At 38.4% G+C, this 23938-nt stretch overlaps 3 protein-coding genes across 4 annotated transcripts in view; 1 reads left to right on the forward strand and 2 right to left on the reverse strand.

The window, feature by feature from the left end:
- LOC113656605 overlaps nt 1-23938 on the forward strand; it is a 202459-nt gene that overhangs the window by 118331 nt on the left and 60190 nt on the right. The window lies entirely within an intron of this gene.
- On the reverse strand, nt 2581-10524 carry LOC125145765. Its single transcript, XM_047819954.1, has 8 exons — nt 9912-10524; nt 6144-6227; nt 5686-6024; nt 4943-5257; nt 4356-4508; nt 4177-4208; nt 3244-3346; nt 2581-3110 (listed from the first exon to the last, which is right to left on the reverse strand). Exons 2-7 carry the CDS (start codon nt 6187-6189, stop codon nt 3257-3259), a joined length of 975 nt encoding a protein of 324 aa, XP_047675910.1. The 5' UTR covers nt 6190-6227; nt 9912-10524; the 3' UTR covers nt 2581-3110; nt 3244-3256.
- Nucleotides 16886-23597, reverse strand: LOC113638172. Of its 2 annotated transcripts, XM_047819947.1 has the most exons (8): nt 23350-23597; nt 21908-21991; nt 21450-21788; nt 20692-21006; nt 19739-19882; nt 19565-19605; nt 18260-18359; nt 16886-18146 (listed from the first exon to the last, which is right to left on the reverse strand). In XM_047819947.1, exons 2-7 carry the CDS (start codon nt 21951-21953, stop codon nt 18303-18305), a joined length of 942 nt encoding a protein of 313 aa, XP_047675903.1. In that variant the 5' UTR covers nt 21954-21991; nt 23350-23597; the 3' UTR covers nt 16886-18146; nt 18260-18302. The 2 variants fall into 2 exon arrangements, with proteins under 2 accessions (XP_047675903.1, XP_047675902.1); XM_047819946.1 differs by lacking the exon at nt 19565-19605 and having other exon boundaries at nt 23350-23596.

A 23938-nucleotide genomic window follows, 5' to 3' on the forward strand; every position in this document is an offset into this window, starting at 1 on the left:
TCTACTGGAAAACAGTTAAGTTCCCTTTATCTTTGCTGTTCCTAGTTTTGTGTGTGTGTGCATACTTTTACAGAATGTTCAATGTTCATTTTTGTTATTCACAACATTTTCTATTACAAGATTTTACCATATCATCAAGTTTACCGATGACACGACCGTGGTGGGTCTCATCAGCAAGAACGACGAGTCAGCATACAGAGAGGAGGTGTAACAGCTAACTGCCTGGTGTAGAGCCAACAACCTTTCTCTGAATGTTGATAAAACTAAAGAGATGGTTGTTGACTTCAGAAGAGCACAGAGCGACCACTCTCCGCTGAACATAGACGGATCATCTGTAGAAATCGTCAAGACCACCAAATTAATCTAGCGGAGAACTTCACCTGATCACTCAACACCAGCTTCATCATCAAGAAAGCCCAGCAGCGTCTCTACTTCTTACAAAGGCTGAGAAAGGCACATCTCCCTCCCCCCATCCTGACCATGTTCTACAGAGGGACCATTGAGAGCATTCTGAGCAGCTGCATCACTGTCTGGTTTGGAAACTGCACCATCTCAGATTGCAAGACCCTGCAGCGGATAGTGAGGACAGCTGAGAAGATCTGTCTTCCCTCTATCATGGACATTTACACCACACGCTGCATCCTGCTAACAGCATTGTGGACGACCCCACACACCCCTCACACTCACTCTTCACCCCACACACCCCTCACACTCACTCTTCACCCCACACACCCCTCACACACACTCTTCACCCTCCTGCCTTCTGGAAAAAGGTACCGAAGCATTCGGGCCCTCACGATCAGATTGTGTAACAGTTTCTTCCCACAAGGCATCAGACTCCTTAATAACTGAAACTGAACTGTTCTGAGCCACACACACACACACACACACACACACACACACACACACACACACACACACACACATACACATAAGCTGTATGGACTTATATATAAGCTATAAAATGTTTCTTAAAAATACCTGAGCCAACAAAAATCTAGAAACATAACACCAGTAAATAGTATAAACTTTACACATAATAAAGCCAAAAGAATTTATCCAATATGAATAAACTAAAGAAACAGATGTAAACATTTACAGCATCTAAAAATAATTCCAATACTGCAGGCTTTTAACAGAAAGGTGAATTTTCCTCCAGGTGAAAAATTTACGGTGTTTTTTACAGTGTATATCTGAGTCTTCACTACACAGGAGGCTGTGATGACTTTAACTCCTTGCTCCAGGCGTGAAAGTGTAAAAAGGTGAGCAGTGATGTGATGATGACCAGCGGATGAGGAGAGTTCACTCCTGCGTCACCTGGAAGGAGACAAATTTATGGTTGGAATTCAAAAGCAGAAGTTTGAAGAAATTATTTTCCCACACTGTAAACACAGGACCCCAGAAAAGTTTTCACTCCAAACTGATTATTTATTTATTTGTTTAGATTAGATGGGATTTTATTTCTGTGCATTTTACATATAACATTCTGATGTGCTGTGATTTAATTTCTATACAGTAAAAAGAGAAATACTTCATGTTGGCATTCTGTATACATGCAGAACAATATTCTACAAATACTGCTATACATACAAGGAATTCTTTTAATATGTCATACATAAAGCAATAAAATGTAAAAAATAAAAGTAAAATCAACTGAATAAAAGTAAATCAAAATAACCATCAAAATAAATGGAGAATATAAAAGAATGTTGATTTCTAAGAATCTACTGAGCTCACGGTGTTGATTTAAACTCAAAGCTGCTTTATGCTAAATGTTTTCAGTGTATTATCTCTGCTCACCTGAGACAGATGGCTTTTCTACTGCTCCTCACAGTTGTACACTTGTTCACAGTGAAGATGAATCACACTGAAATCTTCCCTCTTTCTTTTTATTGACTCTATAAGCCGAGCCCATGGTGTTATTCTCAGTCCCTGTGTAGTGACTGACATACAGAGACAGACACTAGGCACCGTGGAGCTCTGTCCTGTCTGGTAATGACAGAATATAAAGATTTAATACACAGGTAGTTATTAAAACACACACAATTCTCTGCTTAAGGCAATATAATGTATATAATACATTATATACAGTCAAGCTAACACTGCTGGGCCCCTGAATAAGTCCCTTAACCCTCTAGGGGCTCTGTAACAAGACTGACACTGAGCTCTGATCTTAATTAATAAAGTATATGAAGAAATAATTTCAATGTGCTGTAATGTAGACACACACAGACACACACAAGCAGACACACACACACACACACACACACACACACACACACACACACACACACACACACACACACACACACACACAGAGAGAGAGAGAGAGACCTCCCCTGTAATAAAACTTCAGTAGCAGTACATGATATTAATTTATATTACTGAGAGAAGCTGAACCCAAATTCCTTCTCAAATACAGCCGTATGAAAAAGTTTAGGCACCCCTGACCATTTCCATGATTTTCATTTATAAATATGTGGGTGTTTGGATCAGCAATTTCATTTTTATCTATCAAATAACTGAAGGACACTAAAGTAATATTTCAGTAGTGAAATGAGGTTTATTGGATTAACAGAAAATGTGCAATATGCATCAAAACAAAATTAGACAGGTGCATAAATTTGGGCACCCTTGCCATTTTGTTGATTTGAATACCTGTAACTAGTTAGCAGTGATTAATTGGAACACACAATTGGTTTGGTGGCCTTGAACTTGATAGACAGGTGCATCTAATCATGAGAAAAGGTATTTAAGGTGGTTAATTGCAATGGAAAGCTCCTACACATGACTTCAGCCATTGTACATACTGTGTTTACTGCTGCAATGTAAACACAACAAACCACATCAAAATAAAACCACAAATAAAAATATAAATGTAAAACTCAAAAGCTGTTCACAGTTCATTATTTAGTGTAACATCACATGACCAAGACTGTCAGGTTAGATAGAAGAGTAACTGATGGTCCATGATGTGTGATGTGAGAGTTCTGCAGTAAATCAGAAGATCCTGACATGGTGATGAAGCTCCAGAGATGAACATCAGCTCAGTGGCTCAGGGATGAAGTTTAAGATGATCTGAAATCCATGATGAGATCAGAGCAGACCATCTGAGAGAGGAGAGGAGAGGAGAAGAAAAAAAAAACTTTATATCATGTAAAAAATGCCAAAGTTCATCTCTAAAGAAAAGAGATATAAAAATGAAAAGAAAAGAAAAGAAAAGAAATAAATAATTGGTGCCACCTTGTGTTGGTCATTAACTCTGTGTTTGTGTGTTGACTGTTGTGGACGTCACACTGTCGGACGTTGTGTTGTACTGAACACTGTGATGATGTCCGTTTCCATCCTGTAGAGAGATTCAGATTCAGATGATGAAGAAACACTGAACAGTTTTTTTTCCTGTTTATTGTCTAAACTTTGACATTAACTGCACTGTTCTGTTTACTGAATTCTGTTCACTTACATTTATTAGAATATTTCACACTTTTCTTGCCACATTTCTAATTTAATCCCCTTAAACACTTGGCTTATTATTGTGGCTTCATATTAGATTAATAACTGATAATAAATCCTATAAATAAATAATATTAGTGTAAGAGACAGAACACTTCAGACTGAGTGTGTGATGGTGACAAAAAAACAGGACAAAGTTTTTACTTTAATGCAAAAGTCCAGTATTTTCTCTTTGTTCCTAACACATAGAACCTGGAATATAGTGAATAAATAATACTGATGTAAGTCATGACCTCAACATGAGTGTATTATGTGACTGAAACAGGTTTGTTTGTGTTTGAATCTCGTCTCAGTCATTTATAGAAATCCCACTGAGCCCCTTCCCTCCATCTCAGTCTGAACTTTCACCTGTACATCAAGATCATTCTCTGTGCTCAAAAAAACTGCTCCATGAAAAGGAAATAAAAATAACACAGAAAATAAAGTACCACAGAATGTCCAGAAATATAAAGTTTAAAAACAAAAAAAACTTTGAGGCTTTTTCTGACCAAAGTTTCTGATCTTGTCTAATGTACCTTTAAAATGGCAGTGACCCAAAGTAGGCAGGGAGGGTTGCCATGTTTCTATAAACTCCCCACCTGAACTACATCCAAAATCCAATGATGTTTTTGAAAAAACTGGTTAAACTTTTATTTATTTATTTTTATTTGAATGTTTTTATACCTGTTCAGTGGAGTCAGTGGCGTGACTGAGACCTGTTGATGATTTTCCATTTTCAGAAACATAAGAGAAATATTTCAATTATAATATTACACAATAAATTTAAACACGTTAAACACAATTACCACAAAAATTCTCTCTGATTCTTTCAGACATTAAACCTACAATTTTAACCAGTTTACCTTTCACCCTGCTGTAGTACACAGACACACAGACGAAGATGATGATGATGATGATGATGATGATGATTACGATCCCAACATATAAAATAATCAAGCTTTTCTGGTGTGAGTCTGAGTCCTCAGATGAAGAACGAGTCTCATTAACACTGTGGTCTAAAACACACATTAAACCACACAGAGATATCAGTACAGTGCTGAGGAAAACGTGTCCTCTAAGAAAATCTATCAAACATCAGACTACATTTGATATTGTTCAGTGGTTTTCAGCCATACATGCAGATGATGTCATCACTGATCCTTAAATAATAATCAGTGTTGTGCTGCTATAATAATATGAAGTGTTTTATTAAAGTTTATCCAGGAACAATAAGAGATGTTTCTCCTCACTCAGTCTAGCACAGCCATGAAAAGCTTTAGAATGATCTGTGGGAACATTAAACTGTGTAGTTCTCTCTCAACCAGGACTGAAAAACACTGACATCTACAGGAAACATGCTGCTCAAGTCACTCAGTAACTTTCCAGACTTTTTAAACTTTGTGTACTGATATGTGTCGTACTCAGTATCGTCTGAGATTAATCCACTTACCAACAACTGACAGTTTAACCTTCTGGACCAAGACAGATTCCTGTGTGTCTGTAATTAACATGGCGCTGATGTAGATTCCTGTATCATTAACACTGATGTTCTTCATCACCAGGGAACAGTTTCCTTTAAGCAGCTCCTCCTCAGGAACGTCCACACGACCCTCATATCCTTCACCCTGATATGAATCTTTACCCTTTCGCTCAAACACAGTCTCAGTATCGATAAACCACTGAACGTAAGGAGTTTTGATGGACAGATGACTCCAATCACACGGCAGGACAACTGTGGAACCCACTGGAGCTGATATCTGAAGACCTTCAGAGACACAGAAAAACCTTTTAGGAAATGACCTGATGTTAGGAACTTTATATTTTTATTTCTTTTATAGAAACTGATTGTTTTTGTTGTCCTGTGAGCTTCATATCTGATCACTTGTTCTTGTCCACATGAAAGTAAAAGTTTTTTAATTGTTGCTGCAGGATCTCAGTCCTGATGAACATCTCTAATCTCACCCAGATGACCTCTGAACCTTTCTGACAAACTTTCTACAAATAAAATATTGTCTGTGTCTTATTTATGTCTGTATTTGTGTATTTTTCTAACACATCATCTGTTAACTCTAAATAAAGTATTGATTCCTCTCTATAATAGATGTTGTTATTGTTCCTTATTTCCAGCTCTGTTATCTGAGACACTGTGACTTCTATAATTAGTCAATATTTTACACTGAACAGTTTACTCACCATAGACTGAGAGTCTAACACTGTTAATTTCTTTTCTTTCTGCAGTGTTATTGTCCACATGTACCATTGTACCGGAATTGTAGATTCCTGTATCATTAACTCTGACGTTCTTCAACACCAGGGAACAGTTTCCTTTACGCAGCTCGTCCACAGGAACATCCACACGTCCTTCATATCCTGATCCTGAATATGTAACATCACTGCTTCTCTCAAACACAATGACTTTATTGAACATCCACTTAATAACTGATGTTGGTTTTAACTCTTCAGTCAGTTTACACGGCAGGATGACTGTGGAACCCACTGCAGCTGATACAGTAACCAGAGATTCTGCACTGTCTGTGGGAGAAACATTACAATCTACAGGATTTGTAACATTTGACAAAACATTGTTGTGATATTAGATTCAATAGAAGAACACTTCTGTCTTGTTGGTGTTGTAGAACCTGGTCACTCACCCACACAGGCACAGACCCATAAGATGGAAATATAAAGGAGGGACATGATGTCTGGAAGACTCTTGTGGAGTGTTGGCAGATTTTCTGAAACAAACAAACAGAGACACGTTAGAAATAAAAGCTACAGAACAGCTGACTGATGTCACACACACTTCTATAGCAGTTAGCATGTGTTTAACTCTTCAGTGAATCCAAATATTTACAAATGTCTCTTAATTTCACTGGTTTTATTTTTCAGGCCGTATTAAAAAATTTTTAAAAACTGCTTTGTTGACCTGTATAGTGTGACCTCAGTGGGTAAGACATGGTCTACTGATCAGAAGGTCATGGGTTTAAATCCCAGCAATGTCACGCTGCCTTTGCTTTATGTTTGATCATGACACTTAACCCTCAACTGCTCATTTGTATGATGAGATAAATGTTAGTTGTTCTGGATCAGAGCGTCTGCTAAACGCTGTACAGGGATCAGGATCATGAGTTTTAGTGTTTTTACTGAGTATCAGATTAATAAGAGACTCATTACATCATAAACTCAACCTGAACTCACTGCTGAGAACTAAATCCAATCAGCTTTCACTAAACAATGCTAGGAGCTAAAAATCCTGCTCTATCACTACATTACACCATTTCTGCTGATTTACTTTATACACAGAAATCTACCTTTCAGTTTACATATGAACACGTGACTGAGTATAACACGTGTACACAATCATTGATGTAGAAAGAAGGAAATCATCAGCTTTTATACAAACACATGAAATTGTACAGAGTTAGTTGTGAAGTTTGTGATATTTGTGATAAGGTCCATCAGTGTGAATAAAGGATCAGTGATTGTGTTTATCACACAGAGCAGAGTCTAGACCAGGGGTCGGCAACCCGCGGCTCCGGAGCCGCAAGTGGCTCTTTCATCCCTCTGCTGCGGCTCCCTGTAGATTTGGAAAATAAATATTGAATTTAAATGTATTTTATTTTAGTTAGTTAGTTTTTTTTATGTAATTCTAAAGATCATGATGCTCTAAATTCTAAGATCATGATGCTCTTGTAACATTAAAATAAACCGTGTTTAATTTTTTTGTCGCTCCAAATATGCGTCAAGTTAAAGTTTTGATGTCATGCAGGGCTGTCAGGTGTCACGCATTGAGAGTGACAGTCACGCATTTCGGTCTTTTCTCATGCTCTTCCACCACACATGGTATTTCTCATGCAGAAAAACTTTTTGAATATTTATCATATATTTAATAAACCGCAGCACCAAAATGTATCAGTCCGTGCCACTGTCTCTATGGAACCGAGTCGAGTCAGTTCCTAGTCGAGCCTGACACTTATCAGCCAATCAAAAAAAAGAAGCTACACAATAGCCAATCAGGAAATAGCACTATCTGGGTAAGATTTAACGCAATAACCAATGAAAAAAAAATGGGGTTGCCGGGGGTAGGAGATGTCACGCTTGCCTGTCTTCAAAACTTGAGAGCCCTGGTCATGAATATGAAGAGGACTCAATTATACATTGAACATTTTATTTGAAAGTAACCTTTAACCCAGTGTCTTTTTTGTTAAGGTTAGTTCAAAATGTTCAAAATATTTTTGTTTGCCTGCAGAAATAAAATTTCATTTACTCTGTAGCAGTTCTTTGATTTCATAAATGCAATACACTACAGTTTTTTCTATACTTTCCATGAAGGTAAAAAAAACGATATATGCAGTGTTCTCTTCATTTTAGATGTCAAAAGGGTTTTGTGGCTCCCTGTGTTTTTGTTTTCTGTGCGAAACGGGTCCAAATGGCTCTTTGAGTGTTTAAGGTTGCCGACCCCTGGTCTAGAACATACTGTAGGTCACTAACAGGCGGATCAAGTCTGTGCATTCCTGAAGTAAACACTGCAACTCAACCGTGCAAGACAGATGTGAGAGAATTAGAGTAAAGTTACACATGAAAGAAAGATAGCGATACATGTAGAAAACAAAGGGAGAGAAACAGACGAGTGAGACGGAGAACGGGAGAGAAACAGACGAGTGAGATGGAGAAAGGGAGAGAAACAGAGGAGTGAGACGGAGAAAGAGAGAATAAAGAACAAATGGCGCTCTCAAAAAAAAATTAAAGTGGGCAGCGAAAACATTTAATCCAGAAAGGACAGACTGATTTCTGTTCACACTTCCCACTAAACCAGTGTGTCTCATATGTACAGAAACTGTGGCACTTATTAAAAGTGACAATGTGAAATGCCATTATGAGTCAAAACATAAAGGTTTTGAACAAACATATCCACTCAAATCTGAAGACAGCGTCCCTGAGACAGCTTTCCCAGGTCTGGGGAAAGTAGCCCTATACATCCTGACCATGTTTGGCTCTACATACAACTGCGAGGCAGCTTTCACTACAATGAACATAATCTAAACTAAATATTGTTCCAGGGTCATTAATGAGCACCTCCACATGTGTATGAGAACGGCCCTGACTCCATTCAAGCCCAGATTTAACATCCTGCCAGACTAGAGCTCAGTTCTCTCACTTAGATATAAAAGAGAAAGATAACATGGACTTCCTGATCTAAGAAGGAAACAGATTTCGTAAATTTGGAGGTGTTTTGTAGGAGTGGGAAAAGATAAACCTCAGTTGCTGTGTGTCTTTATTTAAACATACACAATTTTCACATTTTATTTATTTTCTCTTATTTTGAAATGTAGCCCTACTTTTATTTATTTAATGAGAGAATGTTATACATATTTACAATCATACATATGTTCAGTTCTATGTTATGTGACAATAAATATTGTCAAAAGGTTTTTGAATTGTACTGAATTTATTTGATTTGACAGGTATTGATTGCTTGCAGATGTTGAGACAACTACTAGGCTACTTAAATAGATATCACACTATCTAGTTAGACATTATGATCTTCCGGTCCTTTGCTTCAAGAAATTTTCTCTTACTGGACCTCATTACATTTTAGTTGAATATCTCTGGTCTAGAACATTAAACTACTGACAGAACAGACCACAGATTTAGATAAATGTAACCCACAATATGAGTTAGTGATGTCACTGGAAATAGAATTTAAATGGGGATCTTTTATTCCAGACCACATCTTAAGTAGTGCAGCGTTGTTTATGCAAATCTTGTGATATTGATGTAGAAATGTTAAAGCTTATGTAAAGTTGTTGAAAATCAATAAATTCTGTTTATCACATCAGAAATGTTCTGTCTCTTTCCCCCAGACACAGCAGTAAGAAATAAATCACAACACTATCTAACACAGACAACGGTATCAGCTAGACAACGTTCACCTGAAAACACACAGAGGGAACATGAAGCACTTTTCACCCTGTTCATTAAACAAGATGATTACATGTTAATAACACTGGTATAACAGAATTATACACTAAACTGTCTCAGTATGAAGCACTTTGAAAGACTACAACGCACGCGCGAAAAAGCAAAAAGAAAAAGTAAAATAAAATCGCTCTTGGATCAAACTGATAAATAATTTTCTTTACCATCGACGACATGTCCTGCATTTTAACGTAATTTTTTTGTTTATTTATGAAAGTAAAAATGATACTTTTAGTAGTTTTAGGGTGCCTGAGATCACAGACAGAGGGCTGGGGCAACCCTAAAAGGCCTACAGTAGAACCGATCCTGTTTCATCACTTACGTTTCTTTGCAAAACAATGCCAAGTTTTTTCCACCAGAAATCTCCAGAAATCAGCAAAATACACAGCAAATAAAATAACAAAAATCGTGAGAGAGAAGAATTCAAAACTCAGCTTTACCTCAGAGACAGAAGAACATTTCCAGTGTGAATTTAATGTTCTGCTGCCGTCTGTTTCGTGTCATATTACAGCAACATCGTATCTGCAGGAAGCTTTTACTTTCTCTTTATTTCAGTCTGATTACTTAAAGATTCTGTGAAGTTTCTTGTCTGTAGAATCTCCAACATTAAACGGTGACTACAGACAGAAGGTCTTCAGGTCTGGTCCAGTTGTCTGGTGTGAACATTCGGAGGATTATAAAGTTAAAAAAAGATTAAATCTGTTCTTATGTCGGTGTCCGTCCAGGTTTGTAAAACTGCGGTTAATCCAGCTATAAAAATAAATTTCACTAATACATGTTATTTAATCCAGATGTTCTTTACAGAAACACGGTCAAAGTATCAGCGCCGCACCCTGCAGGATGGACTGGAAATCTGTTCAAGTCCTAATGTAGCGTGTCTGGAACAAACACCGTCACCCACAAGAACTACTCAGCGATGAGATCTGGCACTTTTAATCTGTTAATAAGGAGAAATCATCAGATCGAACGGAGTAGCAGCTCCTCCAACTCTGATATACACAGTGTTGTGTACAGGAAGGACCTCAGAGCGCATGCGTCCACCTGCCTCGTGTAGTGTGACTGACGCCAAAAACATGACGTATGATGAGAAACACCCGGATGTGTCCAGCTGATGCCACTTACTCACCATACAAATACTCAAAGAAAAGATGCTCTACATTTTTATATATTTAAACAAAAATGATAAAAACAAAATTTTGTGAAGTTTTTCACTTTATCTTGAATGTACAAAATGTAACATTAATATATAAAAAAAAAGAAAAAAAAACTTTATTACAGAAATACATAAATTAGAGAAAAGGAAAACTCAAAACAAAAATCCAGTCACAGTAATATTTATACCAGTTACATCCCCCCTGAACTTCACAAATTTTGACTACAGGATAAAACACACTGGACTCAGACCAACTGTTATTTGGAATTTTGTGCAACAGAATGTTTCCCACTCACAGGGAAGGTAAGAACAGCAGGTTGATCAGACCCACTGCAATCACCCACAAATGGTGCCTTAAACACCTGTTACAACCGTCAAGGGGTCGATCGAAACAGAATGGGTAAATGAATGTCTTTATACAGAGATGTTATAATTCACAATCTTTTATTTAAGGGTGGACAAGGATTTTAGGCTTCAGAGGAGGACAAGGCCAAAATAATAAACAGAACAATCTTCCAAACACCTGTCTCTCTCTCTTACTAAACCGAAAAATGAAAGAAAAAAAAAACACATTTCTTCTTACCTAACTCCCTCTAACAAAAACAATATAATAAAAGTTTCCAAAATAACTGGCGTTGCTCCCCCTACATACCTTGTCACCATGTTTTGGGAAAAGGTGTATAATGAAATTGGCTGGCTAACAAGTCAAAACAGAGTCTGTAATCGTCTATATCAGACATGGGTCAAGCACAAACAAATCTACCAGTTGAAATAATAAACATAAACCAAAGCAAAACAAAACAAAACACAAGCTCAACACACTTGGAACACAAACTTTCTCTCTAAGACGGGACAATCAAAAATTACTGAAATGGGTTAACTAGTGATGTTACCAGTGACACCGAAGCTCCGTTCTGGCAAAATCACGTGACCAATGACGTCAGAAGCTTAGTTTCACACACACCCACGTGACTGCTTCGTTATCTGAATCGTGCACGACACGCGGTGGTGTGCCCTTGTGTGTTGTATTGGAGTATTACATGGAATCTATTTTTGTACAGCAGGTTTAGGAGAGCTTATTGTTGTCAATGGAGCCTGTTACAAAAAAATCGCGTTCTGAAACGTGGGATCACTTTCATTTCATTTCACCCAATAAGGTGGATATATATGGTTTTATTGTGAAGCCTGGATTTATAACTTAAATCTCACTCGTCATTGGGCAATTATACGATTTAATGTAACATTCCATGTCGTATATTTTGTCATATATATTAATTTATTGGATAGATATTGTAAGAGCCATTTTGTCTTTGTAAAGGTGTCCACTAGGGGCCACTGTGTTATTAATGAGGGTATATAGGTAGGAACCTTCCTTCAGGTGACAAGTGTTGCTGGAGGAAGGTGTGCACACGGTTTTTGACCGTATCACGAGGCAATGCTGTAAACAAACATTGATTTAATGAAAGTTGAAGAAAGCCAAATGAGCACGTACAAATATACACCGTCCAGCATCCCTCAGCTGCTTCAAGTTAGACTTAGCTGCTTACAATTAGTCAAAAACATGTTTACCTAAAAGAGCTGTGTTTAGCCTACGTTATTTGGAGTTCATCATTTGCTGCGTAAGATCAAGTGGATTATTGGAGTGACTGTGCATCGACCTAATTTACATCTGAAATCAGCTGCAAATACGATAAGAGGACAACGCAGATCTGTGGAGTATACATGCACGTCTTTTTATCTGGTATAAGGACCATCTACCAGCGCAAGGACATCGGAGCTGTTTTAGGGGAGACCGGGGTTGGTTGTCACAATTTTTACTCATGCAAGAATTGCTCATCTTCAAAAAATCATTCAGCAGTAATTCCTACATGAAATGAAAACTTGGGGTCTTGGCTTTAAATGTGTATACGTTTTACTTTTAGAATGTATTGTAACATGAAGTAATTAACCATCAAAGACACTCTGACACAATGTGACAACCAACCCCATTACGCTGTAGCTGAAACCCAGAAGCTGTCCAATACGGACCCGGACCTACGGCCAAAACAAAGGTTATGCTTTAAAACTTGACGGGGCGCTTCTATTTTACCAGGCGCAGCTTTTGCAATATTTATTTAATTTAATATTTATTTATTTAATGTTATTTATTTATTTAATTTTATTTATTTATTTAATATTGCATTTTATTTAACACAGGAATTCAACACGGTTTTCATTGTCAGAGTGTACGTTCCCCCAAGCGCTAATGCTAAAGAGGCTGTATGTGAACTCTATGAGGCTATTAGTGATCTGCAGAATTTTCACCCCAATGGACTGTTTGTCATCGCCGGAGGTTTCAATCATGCAAATCTCAAATCAGCGCTCCCTAAATTTCATCAACATGTGGACTTTGCAATGAGAGGGGAAAACACACTAGATCTTGTTTACACAAATATTCCCGGCACGTATCGTGCGGAGCCCCGCCCCCACCTTGGCTATTCAGACCACATCTCTGTTATGCTAATTCCAGCATATAGACCACGCCCCAGATTCTCTAAACCGGTTCTGAAACCTGGCCAGCAGGAGTCACCTCTGCTCTTCAGGTCTGCTTTGAGTGCACTGACTGGAACATCTTCAGGGATGTTGCAACCAATGGTCAACTTGAAGGAAATACACGTCATCAGTGACCAGCTACATCGGCAAGTGCATTGATGATGTGACCGTCTCCAAGGCCATCACTACATTCTCCAATCAGAAGCCGTGGATGACTGTTAACATGTGTACATTGTCTGAATACTAATGACCTAGACTTCAGAACAGGGGACAGGGCAGCCCTAAGAACAGCAAGGTACAAACTGTCCCAAGTCATCAGAGAGGCAAATGACGCACATGCCCAGACAATCCACAGCCACTTCCAGGACAGCGGAGACACCCGGCACATGTGGCAGGGCATACAGGTGATCACAAACTACAAGTCAGCTTCACCTGCTTGTGATAGCGATGACTCCCTCCCAGGTGCACTGAACGACTTCTACACTCGGTTTGAGGTGCAGAACAATGTAACGGCAAGGAAGACCATCCCTCAACCCGACGACCAGGTACTCTGTTTATCCACGGCCAACGTGAGGAGAACTCTATGCAGAGTTAATCCACGGAAGGCTGCTGGACCAGATAACATTCCTGGCAGAGTAATGTGCAGAACAGCTAGCGGATGTCTTCACTGACATATTCAACATTTCCCTGAGCAGCACCATTGTCCCTTCGTGCCTCAAGACTACCACCATTGTTCCAATCCCAAAGAAGTCTACAGTGTCCTGCCTCAATGACTATCGTCCCTTTGCAATCACACCCATCGTTATGAAGTGCTTCGAGAAGCTTTTCATGAGGCACATCAAGACCAAGCTACCACCCTCACTGGACCCCCTACAGTTCGCGTATCGTCCAAGCCGCACCACGGTGGATGCCGTTGCCACGGCCCTTCATTTAGCCCTCACCCCCCTGGACGATAAAGACACTTATGTACAAATGCTGTTCACAGACGTTAGTTCAGCATTCAATATAATCATCCCTCAGCACCTGATTGAGAAGCTGAGCCTGCTGGGACTAAACACCTCCCTCTGCAACTGGATCGCAGACTTCGAGATCGAGACCTCAGTCAGTCCGGATCGGGAACAGCATCTCGAGCACCACCACACTGAACACTGGAGCTCAGGTCTGCTTGCTTAGTCCACTTGCACAAGGGCACCTCAATCGTGGTATTGCTGGCCTGAGACTCGAACCCACAACCTTAGGGTTAGGAGTCAAACTCTCTAACCATTAGGCCACAACTTCCCCCATGGACATTTACACCACATGCTGCATCCACAAAGCCAACAGCATTGTGGATGATCCCACATACCCCTCACACACACTCTTCGCCCTCCTGCTGTCTGGAAAAAGGTACAGAAGCATTCGGGCCCTCACGACCAGACTGTGTAACAGTTTCTTCCCATAAGCCATCAGACTCCTTAATAACTGAAACTGAACTGTTCTGAGCACAACATACACACACATCAACTGTATGGACTGCACAGACCTACACCAAATATACACACTTCCAATATATACATCCATCAACCTGTTTACATGCTGTTTACATCCATCAAACTGTTTACATGCTGTTTTGCACACTAACATATGTCATTTTGCACATACTGTACAATATTTCTGCTTTGAAACTATGTTCATTCTAGTATTACTGCATGCAATATTGTTTTAACATACAGTATTTACACTGGTCGTTCGGCACTGTTTCTGTTTATTGTCTTTTGTGTATTGTATTTTTTGTATTGTCTTGTATTGTCTGCACTGTCTTTTATCCTGCACTGTCTTGTCTTGTCTTTTTTATCTTTGTTACGATCCCGAGTTAAGTCTAGGGAGTTCTCAGAGTCAGCAACTAGTGATGACCAATGTGGCTGTGAGTGGATGGAAAAGACTAACTGGTTCAGTGTGATATTTACTATAAATTGCCGACAACAGTAATGACATATGCAGACACAATGTTTGTGGTCAGTTTTTTCTTTACTGTACAAAGTGGTAATTGTATTTAAATAATATATATACACATATATACAAATGGTTTGTACTTCTACAACGGGTGTGACTGAAAAATCGGTGGTGCCAAAGAAAAGAAACAAACAGAAAGTCAAAACCCACTTACCTAACACTACTTTATATTAGTCACACTCATCTACAAACAAAAGTGAAATCAAAAACAAAAACCACTATACTTCCCTCGCTAACTAGAATACAGGGGGAGGCACCGCCACTTAACTGAGGTCTCTAGACATGAAAGTATACTACGTGATGTACAATGTATGAGCACGCTCCTTCTTACTTCTTCCAGCCCCGTACGTAGAACAGTATTGTACACCAACAACATAAATCGCAACAGCAAAATACACAGTAGATAATTTTCCAAAAACTCTCCAACAACTTTTTTGGTCACGGACTTCTTCCAGGGCGGTGTCCGTACACTGCATCTCCGCCCTGCACCGACCGGTATTGGGTAAACCGCATCGCGCTCACGCAGCCAGTCTGCTGTAACACAAGCAATTAAAACACACCTGCAAAATACGTGCCTTGGCATGTAACAATCTTGTCCTGCACTGTGTACACTAGGTTGTGCAGTTGCACTTTATGTGGCTAGGACTAACTTACTAAGTCCTTAGCCCTGTCTTTGTTCTATTTAACACCAGGATCCTGGAGAAACATTGTCTCATTTCACTGTGTATTGCAACAGATACTGTATATATGGTTGAAATGAGAATAAAAGCTTCTTGACTTGGAAGAAGAAGAGAACATGTGGTGTGTTTGAGGAAAGGAAAGTAAATGTCCATGTTGCTGGATAAATAATCTGTAATTAAACACATGCTTTGAAGTATGTATGCATCTTTGAAATGTATTGAAGTAACTCAGATAATCATCCCAGTGACCACAACACATCAAACATTAAGGTGAATGAGTGTTTCTTATTGTTTTGTTTTGTTTCCTAAGGCGTAAGATCTACAACAGATAATGTCAGGTTCCTCTCCTAGTGGCACAGACTTACACACACTGGACACATCATGTGTGTTGTGGTTCTTTGGAATAATCCCTCTTTCTTTGCTCTATTTGTGTGTGTTGTTGTAACCCACTCAAATAATTGAACTCATGAAATAACTGATGAATATTTCTGTCACTATCTCTCATACATGAGAATAAGTGTTTCTTATTTACTGTATGCTTATGTATTTGTTCTCTTTTTCTACCTAATGCATAGCATGTTTAGTCATGTAAAATACACACACAAACACACACACACACCTATATATATACACATGTATATATATATATATATATATATATATATATATATACACATTTATATATATATATATATATATATATATATATATATATATACACACATATTAAACACAGGACAATACTGATTTATTCAACTGATTTATTCATAAATTAATTGGTTCCCTCAATCAATCACGGAACATGGCATTGACCTCTTCAAGATTTTTTTCATCAATGCAGTAGGACAAAAATGTTTCCATGCCCTCTTGACATTGAAAAATAAACATAAAGTCATCCTTTGCCTCAGGAAATTCATCACACATGACCCTTTTGAGGGCCAATTTTGAACCAATTAATTTATGAATAAATCAGTTTTGTCCTGTGTTTTTGTAAATGTAAACACACACACATCTGTATTTCCCAAGTGATGTGTAACATATGTAAACTATAGTATCATTTTACTACATTTTCTCATACATTTTATTTTGTGTCACATATTAACCTTAAAAAAATTATACATTTTATTGATTGCTTACGACAACAATGCCATAAAAACAAGTTAGAATAAGCAAACTTGCACACAAAACAGACATTAAACGAGCAATATTATTAATTGTTGAAAGGCAGACAAATAATAGTTGCAAATCATAAGACTTGCAAATAAAGTGCTATGACAGCGGTAAGGATAGCGTTAATATTCGAAACTGCCGTCGGTGATGACAGCAAGTAACGTCATTTCACACATGCGCGGAACCGATCGTGTTGCTGTACGGATCGATTAGCGACAATGCGTCAACTTAATCCATCCTCGCGAATCTTTGTCTAAATAAAATCCTGAACTGCTTCATTGTGTTAGGTATGCAGCATGTGTTCTGTAAGCTGGGACTGTTTCATCACAGCGTGATTGTTATGGATTTGGGTCGATAAGGATGCGATACTGTGGAATTCATACAGATTATCTGCGCCCTCACAAGACTATAACTACACTTTGTTTCTTCAATGTTAGGATTACCTCAATTGGGAACTTTGGTACTTCTACATTTGGTTATGGACTGTTTGGGAGATATATATACATCTCATACTGTATGCATTTACATTTACAGCATTTGGCAGACGCCCTTATCCAGAGCGACGTACATAAGTGCTTAAATCTCTAACATTGAATACATTAATGCATTCAATCTCTAACATTGAATACATTAATGCTGCTCACTAGGTTACATACTCAAGATACCAAGAGTTTAAAACATTTGTTCAAAGTTACAATGAAAAAGAGTCAAGGGTTTTTTTTTATGCAAAAGATAAGGAAAGAAGTGCTAGTTGAAGTGTTTCCTGAATAAGTAGGTCTTCAACCGCCGCTTGAAAATAGCCAGTGACTCGGCTATCCGGACCTCTAGGGGAAGTTCATTCCACCACCTCGGTGCCATAAATTTGGGCACCCTTGCCATTTTGTTGATTTGAATATCTGTAACTAGTTAGCAGTGATTAATTGGAACACACAATTGGTTCGGTGAGCTCATTAAGCCTTGAACTTCATAGGCAGGTGAATCCAATCATGAGAAAAGGTATTTAAGGTGGTTAATTGCAATGGAATGCTCTGCAGTAAATCAGAAGATCCTGACATGGTGATGAAGCTCCAGAGATGAACGTCAGCTCAGTGGTGCAGGGATGAAGTTTAAGATGATCTGAAATCCATGATGAGCTCAGAGCAGAGCATCTGAGAGAGGAAAGGAGAGGAGAAGGTGGTGAAAAATGTAAAAAAATAAGTTAAAAAGTTCATCTCTAAAGAAAAGAGATATAAAAAAGAAATAAATAAATAATTGGTGCCACCTTGTGTTGGTCATTAACTCTGTGGTTGTGTGTCGACTGTTGGTTACGTCACACTGTCGGACGTTGTGTTGTACTGAACACTGTGATGTCTGTTTCCATCCTGTAGAGAGATTCAGATTCAGATGATGAAGAAACACTGAACAGTTTTTTTCTGTTTATTGTCTAAACTTTGACATTAACTGCACTGTTCTGTTTACTGAATTCTGTTCACTTACATTTATTAGAATATTTCACACTTTTCTTGTCACATTACTAATTTAATCCCCTTAAACACTTGGTTTATTATTGTGGCTTCATATTAGATTAATAACTTATAATAATTCCTATAAATGAATAATATTAGTGTAAGAGTCAGAACACTTCAGACTGAGTGTGTGATGGTGACTGAAAAAAACAGGACAATGTTTTTACTTTAATGCAAAAGTCCAGTTTTTTCTCTTTGTTCCTAACACATAGAACCTGGAAAATAGTGAATAAATAATACTGATGTAAGTCATGACCTCAACACGAGTGTATTATGTGACTGAAACTGGTTTGTTTGTGTTTGAACCTCGTCTCAGTCATTTATAGAAATCCCACAGAGTCCCTTCCCTCCATCTCAGTCTGAACTTTCACCTGCACATCAAGATCATTCTCTGTCCTCAAAAAAACTGCTCCATGAAAAGGAAATAAAAACAACACAGAACATAAAGTACCACAGAATGTCCAGAAATATAAAGTTTAAAAACAAAAAAAACTTTGAGGCTTCTTCTGACCAAAGTTTCTGTAATGTACCTTTAAAATGACATTGACCCAGGGAGGGTTGCCATGTTTCTGTAAACTCCCCACATGAACTACAACCAAAATCCAATGATGTTTTTTTTTTATTAACAACAAAAAAGTGGTCACATTCATTCATTTATTCATTCATTTTCAACCGCTTATCCGAACTTCTCGGGTCACGGGGAGCCTGTGCCTCAGGCGTCATCGGGCATCGAGGCAGGACACACCCTGGACGGAGTGCCAACCCATCGCGGGGCACACACACACACTCATTCACTCACACACACCACACACTACGGACAATTTTCCAGAGATGCCAATCAACCTACCAATCATGTCTTTGGTCCGTGAGAGGAAACCGGAGTACCCCGAGGAAACCGCCGAGGCACGGGGAGAACATGCAAACTCCACACACACAAGGCGGAGGCGGTAATCGAACCCCCAACCCTGGAGGTGTGAGGCGAACGACTAACCACTAAGCCACCGTGCCCCCTAAAGTCGTCACAATTTAATTTAATTTTTTTTATTTGAATGTTTTCGTACCTGTTCACTGGAGTTTGTGGCACGTCTGAGACATGAAGATACTGATAATGATGATTTTCCGTTTTCAGAAACATAAGATAAATATTTCAAAATTATAATATTAGACAATAAACTTAGACACATGTTCAACACAATTACCATACAATTTAAAATAACAATTTTAAAAAGTTTTACCTTTCGCCCTGCTGTAGTACACAGACACGCAGATGATGATGATGATGATTACGATCCCAACATATAAAATAATCCAGTTGTTCCCTCCAGTCTGGTCTGAGTCTGAATCCTCTGATGAAGATCCTCCCTTATTAACACTGTTCTCTAAAACACACATTAAACCACACAGAGATATCAGTACAGTGCTGTGGAAAAAACGTGTCCTCAAAGAAAATCTATCAAACATCAGACTACATTTACTGATATTGTTCAGTGGTTTTCAGCCATACATGCAGATGATGTCATCACTGATCCTTAAATAATAATCAGTGTTGTGCTGCTATAATAATATGAAGTGTTTTATTAAAGTTTATCCAGGAACAATAAGAGATGTTTTGAACTGGAGCTCACACCAGATTAAGAAAAGCCCTGTACTTTAGACACACCCCCTTGTCATGTCATTAAAATCTAACCAGGTTCCTTTTTCCATCCTAATGTACTGCTTTTTCCATGAAACCCTGTTCAGAGTGAAAGGATCACAAACACTGGGTCACTTTCATTTATTCTACATTTATAATGTTTTAATCAACTGGAAATGGAAAGTGAAGATATTTTATCAATGTCAGGTCAGAGTTATTGGTTAAGAACCATTTCAGTACTTTATCAGATCACAAGGCTCTTAGATGAGGATTGAGTGTTGATTATTGAGAGGAAGTGACTGAGTGTGTGCTGAAACAGTAGTGAAATACAGGACAGGAGGTGTGTGTTCTCCTCACTCAGTCTAACACAGCCATGAAAAGCTTTAGAATGATCTGGGAACATTAAACTGTGTAGTTCTCTCTCAACCAGGACTGAAAAACACTGACATCTACAGGAAACATGCTGCTCAAGTCACTCAGTAACTTTCCAGACATTTTAAACTTTGTGTACTGATATGTGTCGTACTCAGTATCGTCTGAGATTAATCCACTTACCAACAACTGACAGTTTAACCTTCTGGACCAAGACAGATTCCTGTGTGTCTGTAATTAACATGGCGCTGATGTAGATTTCTGTATCAGTAACACTGATGTTCTTCATCACCAGGGAACAGTTTCCTTTAAGCAGCTCGTCCTCAGGAACGTCCACACGACCCTCATATCCTTCACCCTGATATGGATCTTTACCCTTTCGCTCAAACACAGTCTTCTTACCGATAAACCACTTAATGTAAGGAGTTTTGATGTACAGATGACTCCAATCACACGGGAGGACAACTGTGGAACCCACTGGAGCTGATATCTGAAAACCTTCAGAGACACAGAAAAACCTTTTAGGAAATGATCTGATGTTAGGAACTTTATATTTTTATTTCTTTTATAGAAACTGATTGTTTTTGTTGTCCTGTGAGCTTCATATCTGATCACTTGTTCTTGTCCACATGAAAGTAAAAGTTTTTTAATTGTTGCTGCAGGATCTCAGTCCTGATGAACATCTCTAATCTCACCCAGATGACCTCTGAACCTTTCTGACAAACTTTCTACAAATAAAATATTGTCTGTGTCTTATTTATGTCTGTATTTGTGTATTTTTCTAACACAACATCTGTTAACTCTAAATAAAGTATTGATTGCATCTATACATCTATATTGATATAATAGATGTTGTTATTGTTCCTTATTTCCAGCTCTGTTACCTGAGACACTGTGACTTCTATAATTAGTCAATATTTTACACTGAACAGTTTACTCACCATAGACTGAGAGTGTAACATTGTTAATTTCTTTCGGTCCTGCAGTGTTAATGTCCACACGTTCCACTGTAAAGGTTTTGTAAAAACCGTCATCAGTAAATCTGACATTCTTCATCACCAGGGAACAGTTTCCTTTACGCAGCTCGTCCACAGGAACATCCACACGTCCTTCATATCCTGAACCTGAATATGTACCATTACTGCTTCTCTCAAACACAGTGACTTTATTGATCTGCCACCTAATAAATGATGTTGGTTTGAACTCTTCAGTCAGTTTACACGGCAGGATGACTGTGGAACCCACTTGAGCTGATACAGTAACCAGAGATTCTGCACTGTCTGTGGGAGAAACATTACAATCTACAGGATTTGTAACATTTGACAAAACATTGTTGTGATATTTGATTCAATAGAAGGACACTTCTGTCTTGTTGGTGTTGTAGAACCTGGTCACTCACCCACACAGGCACAGACCCATAAGATGGAAATATAAAGGAGGGACATGATGTCTGGAAGACTCTTGTGGAGTGTTGGCAGATTTTCTGAAACAAACAAACAGAGACACGTTATAAATAAAAGTGACAGAACAGCTGACTGATTTCACACACACTTCTATAGCAGTTAGCATGTGTTTAACTCTTCAGTGAATCCAAATATTTACAAATGTCTCTTAATTTCACTGGTTTAATTTTTTACACTGAAGTAAAAACAACTTGTAAATATACTGTGTTGATCTGTACAGTGTGACCTCAGTGGGTAAGACATAGTCTACTGATCAGAAGGTCATGGGTTTAAATCCCAGCAATGTCACACTGTCTTTGGTTTATGTTTGATCATGACACTTAACCTTCAACTGCTCATTTGTATGATGAGATAAATTTTAGTTGTTCTGGATAAAAGCGTTACATCATAAACTCAACGTGAACTAACTCTGACAACAACCCAGTCTCACGACAGTTGGTCACATAGATCACGAAATTTAATCCATTGATTTGTGTTTTAAACACGAATTTCTTTTTCCCGTTCGATTTGCCATTCGGAAGCACTGTTTTTGCTCATTTGTAATTTAGACAGTAAACTAAATACTACATTACCCATGGGCCTTATCTACTTTTTGTATGTTGAAGACATCAGCTAAAACTACCTGATGACCCACCGCTGATTCTCTTTTAATGATCTCCTCATCTTTCTTTCAACACATAAACATGAAAGTGTGCTTGATAATTCAACAATACGATGTCATGAACATCTGTTTTATTCGATTCTCCAGATTTATGCAGACAGTGAATTCTCCTTCATTGCGCTCAAACCACTTCCCAGGTAATGTTACTTGAATGTAATGATCAAATTTGAACTTCTAGAATTCGCTGCCTGCAGAAATCAGCCAAATTCACAGAAAAAATAAATTTTCTACCGCTTATCCGAACTTCTCAGGTCACGGGGAGCCTGTGCCTATCTCAAGCGTCATCGGGCATCGATGAGGCACACTCTCATTCACTCACACACTACGGACAATTTTCCAGAGATGCCAATCAGCCTACCATGCATGTTTTTGGACCGGGGGAGGAAACCGGAGTACCCGGAGGAAACCCCCGAGGCACGAGGAGAACATGCAAACTCCACACACAAGGCGGAGGCGGGAATCGAACCCCCAACCCTGGAGGTGTGAGGCGAATGTGCTAACCGCTAAGGATCAGTGATTGTGTTTATCACACAGAGCAGAGTCTAGAACATTAACTGCTGACAGAACAGACCACCGATTTAGATCAATGTAACCCACAATTCTTTTCAAATCAATGCCAAGTTTGGTTTCCAACAGAAATTTCTAGAAATCACCAAAATTCACAGAAAATAAAATAACAAAAATAGTGAGAGAGAAGAATTTAAAATTCAGCTTTACCTCAGAGACAGAAGAACATTTCCAGTGTGAATTTAATGTCCTGCTGCCATCTGTTTGGTTATATTACAGCATCACCATGACTGAAGGAAGTGTTTACTTTCTCTTTAGTTTAGTCTGATCAGGAGCGGTTCTAGGGTTTCATCTTTAGGGGTTTTATCCCTCAGTGAGAATTTAAAACAAGAAGAGTTTTATATTATATATTATATGACTACATAGTAAGCCAAAAGTTATGGTATTAGTTAAAATGGCAAAAGTGGACACCAAAATGTTATGCATGATGTAATGATGCCAGTCTTGAATCAGATCAGTTCATGTATGTGTGTATTCTCTACAAACAGTGTGTCCGATGCAGTCATTAATAAACTAATATTCACAAGACAAAGACCAATATCAGTAAATGTTATTTTTATTTAGTATTGAATGGATTGTTTGTATTAATATTTTGTTTGTGCTACAACTCTGGTAATAAGAATAGTGACATTTCACTGCTTTTTGGTTGCTGTCTTTGCGTCTTTCAGCCGATTAACGTTATAGATAAACGCCTCCCGCTCTGACTGCGCGTGCACGCTGCGCGTCTCCGTTCAAATAA

The sequence above is a fragment of the Tachysurus fulvidraco genome, chromosome 10 (assembly GCF_022655615.1).
Source record: "Tachysurus fulvidraco isolate hzauxx_2018 chromosome 10, HZAU_PFXX_2.0, whole genome shotgun sequence".
NCBI lineage: Eukaryota > Metazoa > Chordata > Actinopteri > Siluriformes > Bagridae > Tachysurus > Tachysurus fulvidraco.